Source organism: Drosophila grimshawi, unplaced genomic scaffold, assembly GCF_018153295.1.
Source record: "Drosophila grimshawi isolate 15287-2541.00 unplaced genomic scaffold, ASM1815329v1 contig_184, whole genome shotgun sequence".
NCBI lineage: Eukaryota > Metazoa > Arthropoda > Insecta > Diptera > Drosophilidae > Drosophila > Drosophila grimshawi.
The window spans coordinates 651154-666938 of record NW_025062956.1 but is presented as its reverse complement, the minus strand read 5'-3'; the positions used below and the strand labels follow the sequence as shown (position 1 = coordinate 666938).

At 37.3% G+C, this 15785-nt stretch overlaps 1 protein-coding gene across 1 annotated transcript in view; it reads right to left on the bottom strand.

Moving 5' to 3' along the window:
• LOC6559440 (5-hydroxytryptamine receptor 2A) overlaps window positions 1–12457 on the bottom strand; it is a 39323-nt gene extending 26866 nt beyond the window's left edge. The window contains exons 1-4 of the mRNA XM_032734863.2: window positions 11769–12457; window positions 10494–11195; window positions 7156–7289; window positions 6267–6376 (exon numbers count right to left, since the gene is read on the bottom strand). Coding sequence (XP_032590754.1) covers window positions 6267–6376; window positions 7156–7289; window positions 10494–11195; window positions 11769–11793 — 971 coding nt within the window. The 5' untranslated portion in view covers window positions 11794–12457. The remainder of the gene's footprint in view (window positions 1–6266; window positions 6377–7155; window positions 7290–10493; window positions 11196–11768) is intronic.
• Between the last annotated feature and the right edge of the window lie 3328 nt (window positions 12458–15785).

The following is a 15785-nucleotide window of genomic DNA, read 5'->3' as shown; positions in this document are numbered from 1 at the left end:
TTCAGTTACAAAACTGCTCGGTAAGCCCCAAAATGTAGGCAACACTTTTCAAGTACTTTTGAGTTTCTCTTCTATTTCTTCGCCTCCGTCTCTTTCTCTGTGTGTGTGGTATGTGTGCTTTAGCTTGGCTTGCAACTTAATTGAGTTGTATGTGCCAACGCACTCACTGGCCTGTCAATAAACCCAAGACTTGGCTCAGCCAGCACAAAATTAAGTTTATAGCTCAAATAACAAATCTATACTCTCAACATAAAACATTTATGTATGTGTGGGTGTGTATTGTAGCTGTTTGCAAATATTGATTGGGGTATTTTGTAATGTTGTCTGGCAAATACATAAATCAGTTGAATTATGTCAAGTCCTGCTAATCGAGATTGAATATGGCCCCAAGTAAGCACACACACTTAGCACACACACACACACACCCAGTACACACATATATAAACATATATATATATATATATATATATATATATGTTTAGAGCATTTATAGTCATTTGTACTTGCACACAAAATATTTACCATTTGTTTTATGAACTTGATTTGAGTTCATTGACGACAACCTTTAAATGCAACAAACACCTCATTACAAATGCCGTAACTAGCACTATGAATTTATCCGTGTATGTGTGTGGTTGTGTGTGAGAGAGTGTGCTTGTGAGTGTTCGTGTATTTAGGCATTAGCAGATAACATAAATGTCTTAGTAACATATCCGCTTTTATTGCTTGGCTACACTGTTTGCTTTCAGCAGACATCGACTCTACGCTTGCTTTGTCTCATTAACCATTTCAAAAGCAAACTCTTGCTAATGTGTGTGTGTGCTTGTGTGTTTGACACATACATTCTCATGAATCAGAGCATTTTAGCTTGCCAAATCAAATGTGAAAAACAAATGAAGCGTAATTCGACTACTGACTGCCAACATTCATTCTGTCTCTGTCTCTCTTTCTCTTTCTCTCTCTCTCTCTCTCTCTTTGGTTGGTCGCAGCACGAAAACTATACTGCTAAATGCGTTTGTTTAACTAGAAATTTAATTAAGGTTATGCTTTTGTGTAGACCTATGTAATGTGTGTGGCATAATCTGGCTACCCAGCTCAACTGTTTGGCATTGTGGTAAATAAAAAACATAGGCAATTCTAAAAATACTCAATACAATAAAAGACACCTTAATTGCACATTGATGTTTGTTATAATGTGACACAGGAGGGGCCAAATGTTGTTTTTGGGTGGTCAACGACTGTTGTTCATGTAGTCTAAGTGGTATTCACTGAAATTACCAGCGTGAATATTATGTAAACTATAAGCATAATGGACCTTTTCGTACAATACAATTCCATTGAACAGTGCCTCCAAGCAGTTTGTGTGACATTCCGTAATCATTAATCAATAATAATTATATTTTTTGCTATATGCGCCAGACCAGCACTAATAAATAATACATTTTTTTTTTGGCTTGACTGAGTTATCTTTCGCATTTGTTTTTGTGAATGTATAAAATTCAAAATACAGTAGAAATTTATTCAAGGATTGTTCAAGCAAACAATTTGAAGTACCATAGTAGCATAACGTATGTGCTTAAAAATTTAAAAGCTTTTTTATAGTACGCTTTTCCGTTTTGTCTTAGGCAGTTAAGACTTTGAGCTTCATTACTAATACTGTAGCATATTAAAACTGAAGAGGGAATTATTACTTAATTCTTTAATTACACAAAAATTATATTGAGAAGAATATTGAGCAAATAATACAACATATTTTTACAGTGGCAAAACTGCTGGCACCAACTGTAGTTACACCAAGTACCAAAAATGTGGTGTGGTAAGAGCAGTTGCAATTACACAGCGTGGCACATATGGAGACAGTTAGTGATAGTAGTAGTTGTTGTTTTTCCCTTTGCAGCTTTTATCGTTGTTGTTGTTGTTGCTGTTAAGCTAGCAGAAAAGCCAAACAAGGACAACGTCAACACCGATGTAATTACGCTTTAAGTGCTAATGGTAAAATATTTATGTAACAAATAAATAAAAAAATATAGTGTTAACTTAATTGAAATTTAATTGAATATGTCATATGGAACAACAACAAGAATATAAACAATAGTAACAATTACTACAACTGCTGCAACATCAAAATTAAGGCTGACCAGCAATTGTTGTCCAGAGGGTCTGTGTTTGTGGCTTGTCAATGAACACTGTACTACATGGACAAGAGTTTTAGTCGCCCATACACGTGCATACACTATGCAAAAACTTTAATTGATTGTTTGACTGGGTGAAAGGTTACCCCAGCGTGACATTTGTCATTTGCTCTCGGACTAATAATGACGTCAGCAACATGCTACATAGAATACAATTTATTCACAACTCCACAATTGCCACGATCGGGTGTGTGCAGGCTCATACATAGGTGTAAGAGCAAAAATATATATTTTCGGTATTGACAGCGCCAACGATAGCAACAACTACAGCAGAAACTACAACAGCAGTAGCAACTATAGTAACAACAAAAGCCGCAGTGGCAGCAACCAAAATGCGGCATAAAGATTAATGACCATGCGCCAATTTTGTATACACTTGCAAGGTGTACTTCACTTTTCTTACAAAATTTGTAACGTATTGACGGCGACATCGCTGATTCCATATATGTATATATATCTTTATTAATTTTTTTTTTGTGTTGAATACCAAATATTCAAAATAGCGGTCAAACGACCGGATTGGATTGGCATTTAACTTCTCGCAAAGTTCCTTCAATTAATAAATCAGATTCGATGAGAGCAGTTGGACTTAGCTCTGCAAGGGTACGTAATCTTCGACGAACCGTACTTTGTTACTCGTTGTTGTGAACCATTATAGCCATCCTGGTTTCGAATGGTATCGTGCCATAGTCTTTTATTGGGCTCGGCGTATATTTTGGTGTTTTTGCTTTTGCCGTGCTCTGAACATGTTTTTTTTTTTGTTAATGCTGCTTCTTGGCTGCTATGTTGCTCTGTCTATTTTCTTGTCTGAGAGTTTCGTAAATATTGTTGGCACTTTGTCTTAATTGCTTAAAAATTACTGACATGGAAAATGAACTTGGCAACGTTGAACGATGCGTCTATGGTAGGAGTAAGGAGTAAGCAATGAAGAGGCAGAAGAATTCAGCAGTCAGCTCCTTGCAACTTGGCTGTCGTCGGCTGTTGGCTGCTTACTTGTCAACGAGTCGACTGCTCGTAACGACAAATACTTGCAAATATTATTATTGTAGTCGAATTTCCAACAACTATTTATCATGCGGGTGGCACAGGAGCTGCCTCAGTGTGAGAAAGGGCAAGAGAGTGGCTCGGGGACAAGAACCATTTGACAAACTTAATTTATTAATGTACAGACTTGCACAAGGCACCGGGGATACTGTGGATCTGGCAACGACAATGACAACAAGCAAATGGGCCTCTTGCTTAAAAGCACATTAATTTTCATTCCGTTTGCTGATAAGTGAAAGCTGGCTTTGAATTCTATTTTAAATATCAAGTGACAACTAGCAAATACTCGTAAAGTGTATACGGCCTGCGGGGGTTACAGGAACTTCCCGTAATTGTTTCATGCTGGCAACCAAAATGAGGCAGCATCTTTAGGCTTTGAGAGCTCTTGCTCGCTCACAGACACGAACAGATACACACATAGAGACAGAATGATTTGGTATTCAGGCAGAATAGAGCTGTCATGCAGCTCATCTGCATACTTTTGAGTGGCCCATCATAATGTGAAATAAGGCGCCACTCATTTTGGCGTCCAGCTGACAGGCAAATACCCAAATACTGAGCTGGCCATTTCATTCGAATGCTACTGATTGATATGCATGCGAAATCTAAGCATCACTTGGCTTTAGTTATTGACAGGCAATTTGGGCCAGTAGCAGCCAGAAGCATTTTCAATTTCACCAAGTGACAGCCAAATCAGCGTTGGCCAACGAATGATAACAGCTCGAACAGCAGGCACTGTGTATGTAAATAAATGCCAACCTGTAAGAGCTGAACAGATATTAAGGCAACTATTTATATATACTCAATAAGTCGCCACAGTAAGCTCCTATTCTGCTCAATTTAATAAGAGCTGAAAATTATTTCTATCGAACGTTTTATAAGCCGATTTGAAAACGGTTTCCATTGAAAACGAGTATCATATGAAGCAGCTTTACTGATTTAATATGAGACCAAAAATGTAACCATTCGAAAACTGTGCAACGATGAAAAGAAACTGCAAATACATAATTTTGCAGGTAAATGTATTAGCAAGTGCAAAACTAATAATATTTTCTATGGTTTGGTTTTAATGAGCTGCAGCTAAACCTCAACACACTAAATGCGTATACGCCGCGCTAGTCAGATTTGGTGCCATAACAAAGTAAAAAAGAAATATAAATTTGTTGTGTGTATAGCTGCATTATTGACTATTGAGCTGTGGATTTGTGGCTGCTCTTTGTTTTTCTGGCAAGCTGCACTAATTGAAACCACAGAATAATTGGCACCACATTGGCCCGCAGCTTAGCCAATTAATGTGGGCGATTGGCCTGTTGTATTGGTCATGCTCGATACCAAGTCCGTCGTTCAATAAAACATGATTAGCCAGTTAAGCGCAGAGTGCGACTCTTTGGCAATTTCAAATTATATTGGGCATACGATATGCTGCACGGGCATTGTGAACTGGGATTGGTATTGGGACTGAAACACTAATTTTCTCCAGCTTTGGCTACCAGCGCTAATTTGGGGTGTGCTAAGTGTTTAAATACACAAAATTGTGGTTGCTGTTGCTGCGACTGCTGCTGCTGTTGTAACTGCCCTGGTGGCACATTGCACTCATATTGTACATTGTACAGTTGCACATAAAGTACACGCGATGTGAAAGCCATTGTGTCTAAATTGTCAATAATAATTATCTTAAAAGATTTAAAATATTTCCCTTCGACTTATAGAGTATTACGTACTTGGTTGAGTGTAATTCTCTTACTTATTTTTTATGCTGCTACTCGGAACTGTCGTCAAGTGCAGCTGAAATTAGCAGCCATTGAGGCATCACCAAAACCCAAAACGGAAACACAACCAACATCTTGGCAGCAGTGCGATTGCGAGTGGCATTCGAATTGCTTTTCATGGACAGCGAAATGAAATGAAATTCATTTCATTTACCATTTGCTTCGGTGCTGTTTCTTAATGCGATTGATTGATTGAAATGTTTGCTGCAAATTGATTGATTATATGCAGCCAGGCATGCTACATGCCCCATACGCTTCAATAAGTGAGAATTTATTTTAAATTGATATAGCCCTAGCATGACTAGAGGCAAGCAGAGTAAACACAGCCCAAGGATTTGTCAACCCTAAATGGTAAAGCATATTAACGGGACATAGACACGCACACACACCTACTTTAAAAACATGGGTGGAAGTTGGCCGCGCTTTGCTAAAGGGATTGGGTTTAGGGAGTGCTGGCTGACAATTGTAAATGACTATGCATTGGAATCGTATATAAAATGATGGCAAAGCCGGGTTCGCGGGCTCATAAAATGAATATTTAAGCTTTTTTATAGTATCCAAAAAATGTAAAAATCTTTATAAAATAAAAAATAAATTATAAAAGAGTATTAAGCATCTAAATAACTTACATTATTTATATTTTTAATTCATTATTTTATATTTATTTATATTATTTACATATTTATAATAAATAATGTGTTTTTTCTCTATTTAAAACATTTTAAGGATTTTCATTTAATCATTTAGATATTCATTGTTTCAGTTAAATATTTGAAACAATACAATATTAAATCAATTAAAAATATATCAGCCATTCATTAACTAACTCTCTTCAATTCCTAATCGATTTCGTGTGCAGCCATTTATATTTTGATAGAATCGATAAATATTTCTCTAGGGCATCTCAATGTCTCGTGCGCATTTCTCAAGTGTTTTCACGTATTTTTTGCTATGTGTCTTAATGTGCGCTTCGTTTTGTAGTCAAGTGGATTTGTAAAGAGATTTGACATGCTAAAAACTTGATTGATTGATTCGCTCAACTGACACACATGTACATAATCGCCCTTATATATTGACAAACACCAACCCCAACCCTACCTCTCTCAAAATTGTATGCTGGCTTGTTTCACACGTCGCTTACAAGTGGATTTTGCTGCTCGTTTATCAAATGTGATAATTTTGTTCGTTTCTTTTAATTTTTTTTTTGTTTATTTATTTTTTTAAATTCCCTTATTGCCTACAAACAAAAGTAATTGCTTACCGATCAACGGCGATGGCAACCAGATGCAGAATGGAGGCAGTGCAGCAGAGTACATCGCACGAAGTCCAAATGTCGCATAGCTCCGGTCCCAGAATCCAGCCTTGGCTGATCTGTGGGTGCGGCAAGCAGAGATAAGATAAAAGGACATAAAGTTACGCACGGGGTCTCAGAGTGCCAGTGAAATAAACAATAAAAGTTGATGGCTTATTAAAATTGATGTCACGCTGGGGAGGAGTTGAGAAGCTAGGTCATGATGGCATCTAATAACAGCGCAAACAAGGATTGCATTGACTTTGAATGCTCAACCCACAGCTTGCTTCCGCTCATGGATTTGATTTGAAATGCATTTAGATGTTGAATAAGAAAAACTTATTTTACAGTGCCTTAAAGCTGTAAGATTTAAGTAAAATATTATTTTAAAACCAATTTTTAATATCAATTATAGGTAGAATATAAAACAAAGACAAAATTTGTCGAGACAATTTAGCTTTGTTAACATTGAGCGGATGATCTTTTGTGTCCCTTAATCTGCTAATAATCTGTTATTTTTGGCTTACGAGTATACACAAATAAAAATCATTGTTTATTTTGATGGTTCATTGACTTTGAGATGCTCATAATTTTCTGAAGGCTGCTTAAGAATTAATTTTATAGCTTGAAATTTAATGCGGCAGATGAAGAGAGCAAACACGAAGAGAATCTTGTATATATATATCCAAATATATATAAATATATATTTATATTGATTGCAGTACATTTACACAAACTAATTGACTAAAGGATCTTGAGTTTGATAAATATAATATACTTAGTTCGCTTTTAAAGAAAAATACTCTTAGCTTTACTATCCATTAATTTGGTTTAGTCTCAAACTTGATTGTGTACTCACCTCATAGACAGCACCTAGTGGCATCACCAGACAAGCAACAAATAGATCAGCGACGGCCAATGAAGCAACCAGATAGTTAGCCACATTCTGCAGATTACGCTCCAGTATAATAGCTGCTATCACAAAGACGTTGCCTGCAATTGTAAGTAGTTAGTTGAACGAATCCTTCAGAGAGAAATGGCAACGGCAATGACAGCTGCTCGAACTGTTGCCGCTATTGCTACTGCTCAGCGGCCTAATTGCGAAAATTGACTTGAGCGCAAAGTTTTCAATTCAATTAAGTACGTTGGCAAGTCGAATTTGAGCACAGCTGCAAGGTAAAAGTAAACCGACAACGAAAACTAATACGTAACTGAAAATGAAATCGAAACCAATGCGCTGCCGAAAACACAGATAAAGTTTGAAAATTGCAAAAGTTGTGTGCCGCAAAGCCATGTGGCCAAATGGTGTGGGGAATCTTGTTAAACTTGGCTGTTAGCCCAGGAGAACTACTTTCTCGCTGCATTAAAACACTTGTGCAGCACCCACCAATCTATCCGAATATCACTGCACAATCGCCCCAGCCATGCCGCCTGGCAATAGTCGACTGCCTGGCCTTTTGCACTTACTGCTTTGTGTTGCACTTCAGCAAAGCCGTAGACAAAGTTCATTTAAAAGCAAAACATAAACGACATGGGCTAATCGCACAGTCGAAAAGTTTTCTACAATCCACCCATTGTCTGCCGCCCTACGATATGAGCAAAAAATTGACAACAGACTGGACAGCATTCGGAGGCGCAGCAACTTTTTTTTTTTGTTTTTGCAATTCCCTGTCTGTCAGAACTACTTGTGGCACACTTGAAGGTGCAGAAAAGAAAAGTGTGCTACAAAAAGTTGAGCCAATGCGCACAAGACATGCAATTTGCGGCATTGAATTTACCTGGCTGCCAAGACACACTGCCCGCAGCCATCCCATACCCATGTGACACACACACATACATACTCTTACTCTCTGATATTGGGTACCTGTCAGGGCGGCGACAAAGGAATACACATGCAATTAGACACTTCAGTGTCAAAGTGAAGTGAAGGCAAAGGGACGAGCGGTCTCTGCCGTTGCTGTTTGCATTGCAGCTCTGCTCAGCTCAGCTCAGCTCAGATGTGCTTCTTGTTTTCATTGTGGCTGTTCGTCGAGGATGCTGCAAAAAGTTTGCTTTCAAGTAATACAATAAAAAAAATATTTTCTTGCCAAAGCTGACCAAATCTACAATGAATAATTCCCATAAGCAAGTCGCCTAAGCAGTAGAATGGCATTTTAACTAAATCGATATATAGACCTAATTGAGTGCTTTGGAAAATTTATGGTATTCTATAAGTGAGTGTCAGGAAATGAATTTCATTAAATATATTATGTAACAATAACATCGAAATAATTTTTTTAAACAATCTGTGTTCATATAATAAATTCAATTAAAAGATAATAAATAAATAATTTAATGCGAAATAAATACAAAAGCTGCGTGTGCCATAAATTAATTTAAATTACTCAGATATGCATAAGATTTATTATAAAATGCTAATGCTTAGTTTAAAAAAGTAATAAATAATGAAAAATAGTAATCCAAATTTAACTTAATTTAATAATATAAAAATAAAATTTAAATATGTGTTCACGTTTTTAAGGCATGCATCAGTTAAATTCAATCATACTGGAGCAATTTTGCTTGTAAAAATAATTTCTACTTCGGTGTATAATACATATTTCACAAAATTAGTTGATAAACGTGCCAATTATACCTTTAATTTATGTTTTGAAAACAAAATTATAAAATGCTAATTTAAATATATAGCAAGCGTATAATAAATCTTATACTGCTTGCTATTTTCGAGCTTAGAACAATTCAAATCACGTCCTTGCTGTTATTTAAACTGGTTTTTAGCAATTTATAGAGCTGCCCTCTAATCACCAGCAGTGTTTTCTATTCGGTTCGTATTGAAGCTGGTAACAAATAGAGCAGCCATTGGCCAGCATCTTGCCTAGTTTGTCTCTTCCCAGTTCCTGCAGACGAAATTAGCATTAAAGCTCATTAGCATTTCCTTTTATATGCTAAATGTTGCCACTCAAAACAGCATTCAGAGCCAATGCAACCACTGCGAAGTTCAAAAGTGAAGAAAACTTAAATGGAATCAAAATGGAACTGAAAACGAAAATGAAAATCAAAAGGCGAAAGCCAGTTAACGGTTGGCGTGAAACTAGGGCGCAAAGCAAAACTACGAAAATAAACACAAATTAAAAGCAAATCAAAATGAATACGAAATGAATGCAATAAAAACAACAACAGCAAAAACAACAAAGAAATGTGAATAACGAAAAGAAAATTGCTTTCAAAATGTAGCATACTTTTTTGGGCACTGGTTTTTAATGATTCTTCTGATTCTATGTTTTGTCTCTTGATTTTTGTGTCGCGCTTTAATGAAATGAAATCAAATGAAATCTACTTAAGTTAATGAAATCAATTTCAGTTGATGCTGTTGTTTATTTTTGTGTTTTTTTTTTTATGCCACACACTTAAATGGTTTGCGTTTTACAATTTGACAGTAAAAGTTTTCATGGTAATTTTTGTCAGAGTGGAAAAAAAAATCGAAATTGCTTGTTGTTGAAGATGTGGCTTGAAACTGTGATTGATTGATTGATTGTCTGTCAATTTTAATGCGTCGTGTCTCTCTGGTCTTGCCTAGATGAATGCTGCGCCTGGCAGATTTTGTCTTGTGTTTGCCTTTGGATTTATGGCTAAATGCGTGTAATGAATGTTGCCCAATAACAATGGCAAGTAACATTGAGCCTTATTAATATCGAGTAGTTAGAGAGTTGATGCTGGCTGCTGCCAGCTGCCTGCTGTTGTTTGAGCCGTAATAACAACAATAATAATAAATAATATAAAACGGGCTCGTAGCATCATAAATATCAGTTACGCGTATTTTATTATCTGCAACCAAACCGAAATGCTGAACGAGCGCAAAATCTTTAAGCGACCCAGGAAACACTCGATGCTCGTCAACCCGCCCTCCCAGCAGTCCCCAATAAGCTGTCATTTGGTTTGCCTTATTGAATTGTTTGCCATATTCCCCAATGAAATGGTGCGTTAGATTTGCTGGCACGCGCGTGCCTGAGACTGGCGTCCATGGAATTTAATGCCATGGTCTCCCTCCCAACAAAAAGCAGCGCGCAAATAATTATGTCTATGTTTAGGCTTTGGCCTTAGCATTGGTCGTGACTTCGTCTTCGACTTCGACATCGATTTCGACTTGCCGCCTAATGAGCTTTCCATGTATCAAGGCACATTCCGCTGCCGACTTACCAATTATGGTGATGAGTATCATGAGGCCCAGCAGCACCGATGTGACAGCCATGCGCAGCAGCTGCGTAAAATCATCCTCGGCCACTTTGCTGGCGGTGACATTGATTGCTGTACTGGTATTCATCAGCTGACCACTGCTGTTAACATTCACCCACTCCCCAAAAATACTCAAGGCCGTATCATTGCCCTCCAGTAGCAGCGTATCATTCAACAGCATTGCGCCCAAGCCCACAGCCACATTCGTATAGTTATTGTCTAAAACGGAGCTGGCGCTGTCGCTGGCGGCAACTCTGCTGCCATCCACATCGATCAGTTTGATTGCACCTGTGGCGAGTGTTCGATGAGCCGCTTTTGCGGTTATTCGCGCTGCTGCCGCTGCAACCGAGGCACTTGCCGCTACCGCTGCCAGCGCTGCTGTGGCCAGCGGTGAGCTTGGTGAGCTATTGCTGTTGTTGTTGTAGTTGCTGTTCTTAATGTTGCCCGCACTGCTGCCATCGATGGTGTCAATAGCAGCGACAGCGTTTATAAAGTCGCTATCGCCGCCATCGTTATAGTAATGATTGTTATTGTTGTCGTCGCCGGCAAGCTCATCATCCAGCTCCCGCTCATCCTCATTGTCGTCATCGTTATAAGGCCTCGGCCCAGCTATCAGATATGCCTTATCATTCATGCTATTGGCTATGTAAATGTAGTCCAGAGCATCTGTAAAATGCATTTGTAGTGAATAAAAGAGAATAAGAGACACTTGTGGCAAATAAAAAAAAAATTCAAATAACTGGAGTAGATATATTTCAGATAGATGAGTTTTTTTTAAATACTGTTTTAAAGAGAATTGAACAAAGCTAATGTCTTTTTTATGATTGCTTAATTTGTTCTTTTTCTTCATAAATTATTATTCTTTAAATATTTCGAATGCTTTAATTAATGTGGATTATGCTCAAAAAGGTTTGACAACACTTTTTTATATGCTTAATAAAGTTGAATTTGTTTTATATTAGTATGGAAATATTGGAAATATACTATTATCTAAAGGAAGTTTAAATATTTTCTCTTTACATTTACTTTCTTTATAAAAGGTTGTTCTTCTTAATAACTAGCCACATCAGCTTCATTACACGGTAAAGTAAAGTAAAATAATATTTGTTTAACTTCACTTAAATTGACTTGTATGAAGTGAAATTTGCAATTAAAACTTTTTTTTAAGCCCTATGAGCTGAATATGTATGAGTATTTTCTTGAAAGAGTACATTTGGCTTAGCTTTTTGTGTTACATACCATTAAAGTTGGTCTCGCGCGCCATTTTGTTGTTGTTGTTGGTTCTGTTGTTTTATTTTTTTGGTGGGATTAAAGGTAGTTCGCTTAGTTGCAGCCGCAGCGGAAATGAGGTGAGTGAGCGTAGACGGAAACGGAAGCGCGGCTATGCTACTATGCAACTATGCAATGACTATGACTTTGGCTGGTCAGAGGCGAGATGGAGCTATTTGGGCGTCGTCGCTGACGTCGGTACATGGTGACACACACACACTCACACACACGGACACACTAGTCGTAGACAGGAAGTATTCTTTTAATGAGCTTTTAAGTGTTTACACGGAGCGACGTTTACAGTTCCGGCATTCACTTTCTAATGGATGCTTTGTTGTTGCTCTTTTTGTTTTTGACTGGCAGTGTTGTTGCTTTGGTGCTGATTGTTGTTGCTGCCAACTTGTCAGGCTGCCTGTTGTTATTACTTCTTTTATTCTTTATTCCTTTTAAGCTCTTCCGTTTGTGCTCATGTGTTATGGGTTGCTTATACGCTATTTTCACAACCTCAAAGTGAGTCTCACTTCCGTTGGCGACATAACTCCTATCATCTCTTGTTGCTGTTGTTATTGCTTTTGTCGCGTTTGTATTTTCATGCTGTTGTTGTTTGCTTTGAGAGAGGGGGCGCAATGGCCCGCATTATACCATATTCATTTGCACAGCTGCAATCAGAATTCAATTAGAAAATAAATTATGTTAGCAACTGAAATTTAAATGTTTTCCAATATTTTGAAATTGGATGCTGCGAATTAATTTCCTGTTCCCTATTCACACAGTTGCTGCAAATTGATATCATATATAAATTTCCTGTATATTGTGCGTAAAGTGTAAATGAATTTAAATATTAGGACAGAGCAACGAAATATTTTTATACTGCCTTTACTCGCAATCGCTTGCTTAATAATTTAACGCAATTTCTCCAATTACACGCAATCACTTTGCACGATAAATAAAAATGGAAACTGGCACGCAAGTCGTTTTCGTTTCTTCGCTGAGGCTGCCAGCACCCCACATGTGTGTGGCCAACACATCTCAGTTCATATGCGTGTGTCAGTCTGTGTGTGTGTGTGTAAACGGAAGTTTGCGTGCGTGCCAAAGGCGCCATTGGTAAAGGCAGTTCTCTACCAACAGCAGCAGCAACAACCACGGCTTCGAAATAAATTTAAAACGCATAAAATACAGGAAAAAACAAGAGAAAATAAAATAGGACCCAACGCTGCGCAACGTAGTAAAATGTCATCACATGTTGGCTTAAGCATGTGAATGTGTGTGTGTGCGTATGTGGCTATATCTGTGACTGTAACTGTAGCTAGTGCACATTATACTTATATAGCCAGTATACATGTGTATATAGATTGCGGTACCATAAACGCGTTGCGAGAATGTTGCATGCGTAATGCCAAGTGCCAAGTGCCGAGAGCCGTCTATCGTCTAGTTTATAGTTCCCATAAGCGAGAATTGACTGTAGCAAGAAAAGCGCTTTGCTTATGTTCACCCTGACTCTTTTCTGTGCAGAGTGCTGAGTTGGACTCTATAAAAACGTATAGATTTTATGCCCCCCTCAAGATTTATGTGATCTTCATTGATACAAGCCTTGGCTTTAGAAACTTAACTAAGGCAAATAGTAAGTGTGATACTAGTCTATTTGAGGAGCTTTCAAGTGGCAGGGAATAATTATTTTAAAATGAATTTATTGAATTTTAGTTTAGTAACAGGGACTAGATAAAATAAAGAAGAAATGGATAGTGTCTGGTGATAGAAGGTAAGATTCAGCACTAGGTTAAGTTAGGAAAAGAAAAGAAGAGAGAGAGCTAGGGAGAATGAGTAAATAAATCGAGGCAATGTGTGGTAAAACACATAAGTCGGCTTTAAATATAAAATTGTATACAAATACTAGTACTCCCCAAAAACATTTCTAACTTGCCCTTATAATAAAAGTTAAGAGAACAGTAGACTTTCAATAATGCATAATCATCATACTCTATCATACATATTGCAGTTTCTTTTCCTTATTGCGATTATATTATCAATTAAAATTGTATAAGGTTTCTAGAAAAAAATCTCGCGATACAAACTTTTCCATATGCAGTTTTAGCTTAGCCTAGTTAGTATTCAATTTTTGTGCACTTCTCGCTATTAAATTAGGGTTGTCCCTACGTATGCGAAATGTATGCAGTGCTAATTATCCAGCTCAAATGTTAAGTACAGCGTAAACAGATGCAGATTTTCAGATTCACTGTGCATGGAGCTCATTAAAAGTTGGCATTGGTTGCAAGTAGCTGAAATGCACACAAGAAGTGAGCTTAGTGCTCTTTCTAGCTTTTCTACCGAGTCACCTCCTTTTCACTTTGCTCTTCCTGAGTTCATTGGCAATCACATTCGCTTTTGAATAGCTTCTCTGTTGTACATATCGTCTACTTAACAAAGTATGCATGAAACGTAGCATACTTTTCAGGGCATTCGGAGTTCGATTCCGTTCGACATTTGCAGCAAAACGCAACACGCAGCAGCGCCAACCACACAGAATATAGATTTAGCTGTTGCAAAAATGCTGCAATAATTTTGCATATTTTAATATTAATAGCAAATTGCGTTGATGGCAAATTCAAGCTGAAAGTGCTAACCTTCAAACGACGATGAAAATAACCACAACGGAAACTTAACTGTATATTGTTTGCATGCGAGCGTGTAGGTGTGTGTGAAAGGCACTGCAACTAACATTTTCAAGTTCAATGTCGATTAAACGCATAAGTTTATGTAAGCCATGAATGTTCAAGGCAGCACAGTGGCTCCGTGTGCATATGTGTGGTTACAAAAGGGGTTGTGCAGAGGGGATGTTGTGCGCTTGAGTTTTTTCTGTTTAGGGGCGGGTTGGGCAGTTGCCCAACGTGCGAGGCGCGCGTTTGAAGTGCATTTCAGTGTGAAGACGACACATGTTCTTTAAATGCACACCTGTCTACGTGTCAGTTCATGTGTGTGTTAGTATTTCTGTATGTATGTGTGACTACGTGGCAGTTTGTCAGCAGCCGCTGACGAGTGTACTTGTTGCGGTTAGCTAGTAAGTAGAACGATACAGCAACGAGAGCCACAGGCCCGGCGTCTGCTGCATATATTATGCATGTGCATAGCTATAAGTTCTTGCTTGTGTTGGTGATTTAGTGTATTTGATTGTATCGTTTTATAGCTAGCTTATCGCATATTTGTGCAACTTGGCCTTTAAGGTACGCACAAAAGACATTAGCCTTATCGATTATTGTTGTTTTAAAATTTGGCTCACAAGTTTGTTGATACAACTATAATATAAAGTTGTTCCATTTAATATTGGAATAAATTTATAAGTCCAATATAACCGTTGCTTTTTATTGGATATGTAATTTTTAGAACATTTTTACTTAAATATCGCCGAATTTTGATTTTCTGCGAAAGGTATGCACATTTTAAATAGATCTCAATAATGAAATCGTAACATTAATTTGATTATCTAGATTCTAGAATATATTCTTTATTTTAAATGCTTAAGTTATTTTTTGAACCATGAATTGTTTCTATAATTCATATTTCATTTGATGTCCTCACATTCAGAGTTGTTCCTTAAAATTACAATACGATTTTTTCCAGCATTTAGTTTTTACAAATGTCATTCTGAGCTTCGAAATCACTTCTTAATCAACCCTCGCACATATAATTACATAAAGATATACATACATTTTGTTTGGCCTATAAAAGTGCACTTTCAAAAGCTTGCACAACGATTTTTATTTTATTTTTATTGCAAATTTCAATGCCAGCTGTTTGTGCAAAAGAGATGTTCAAACTAAACTAAAGTAAAATAAATTGCATACATTTTTCATTTGACGCTCGATTTCATTCGCATTCACAAATACAGACAGTGGCACGCACACTCATACATATTTATACATACATTATAAATTGGTAAAGGCAAACATGACCAGACATTTATCAGTTGTTCACGTGCATTCAAAGATACTA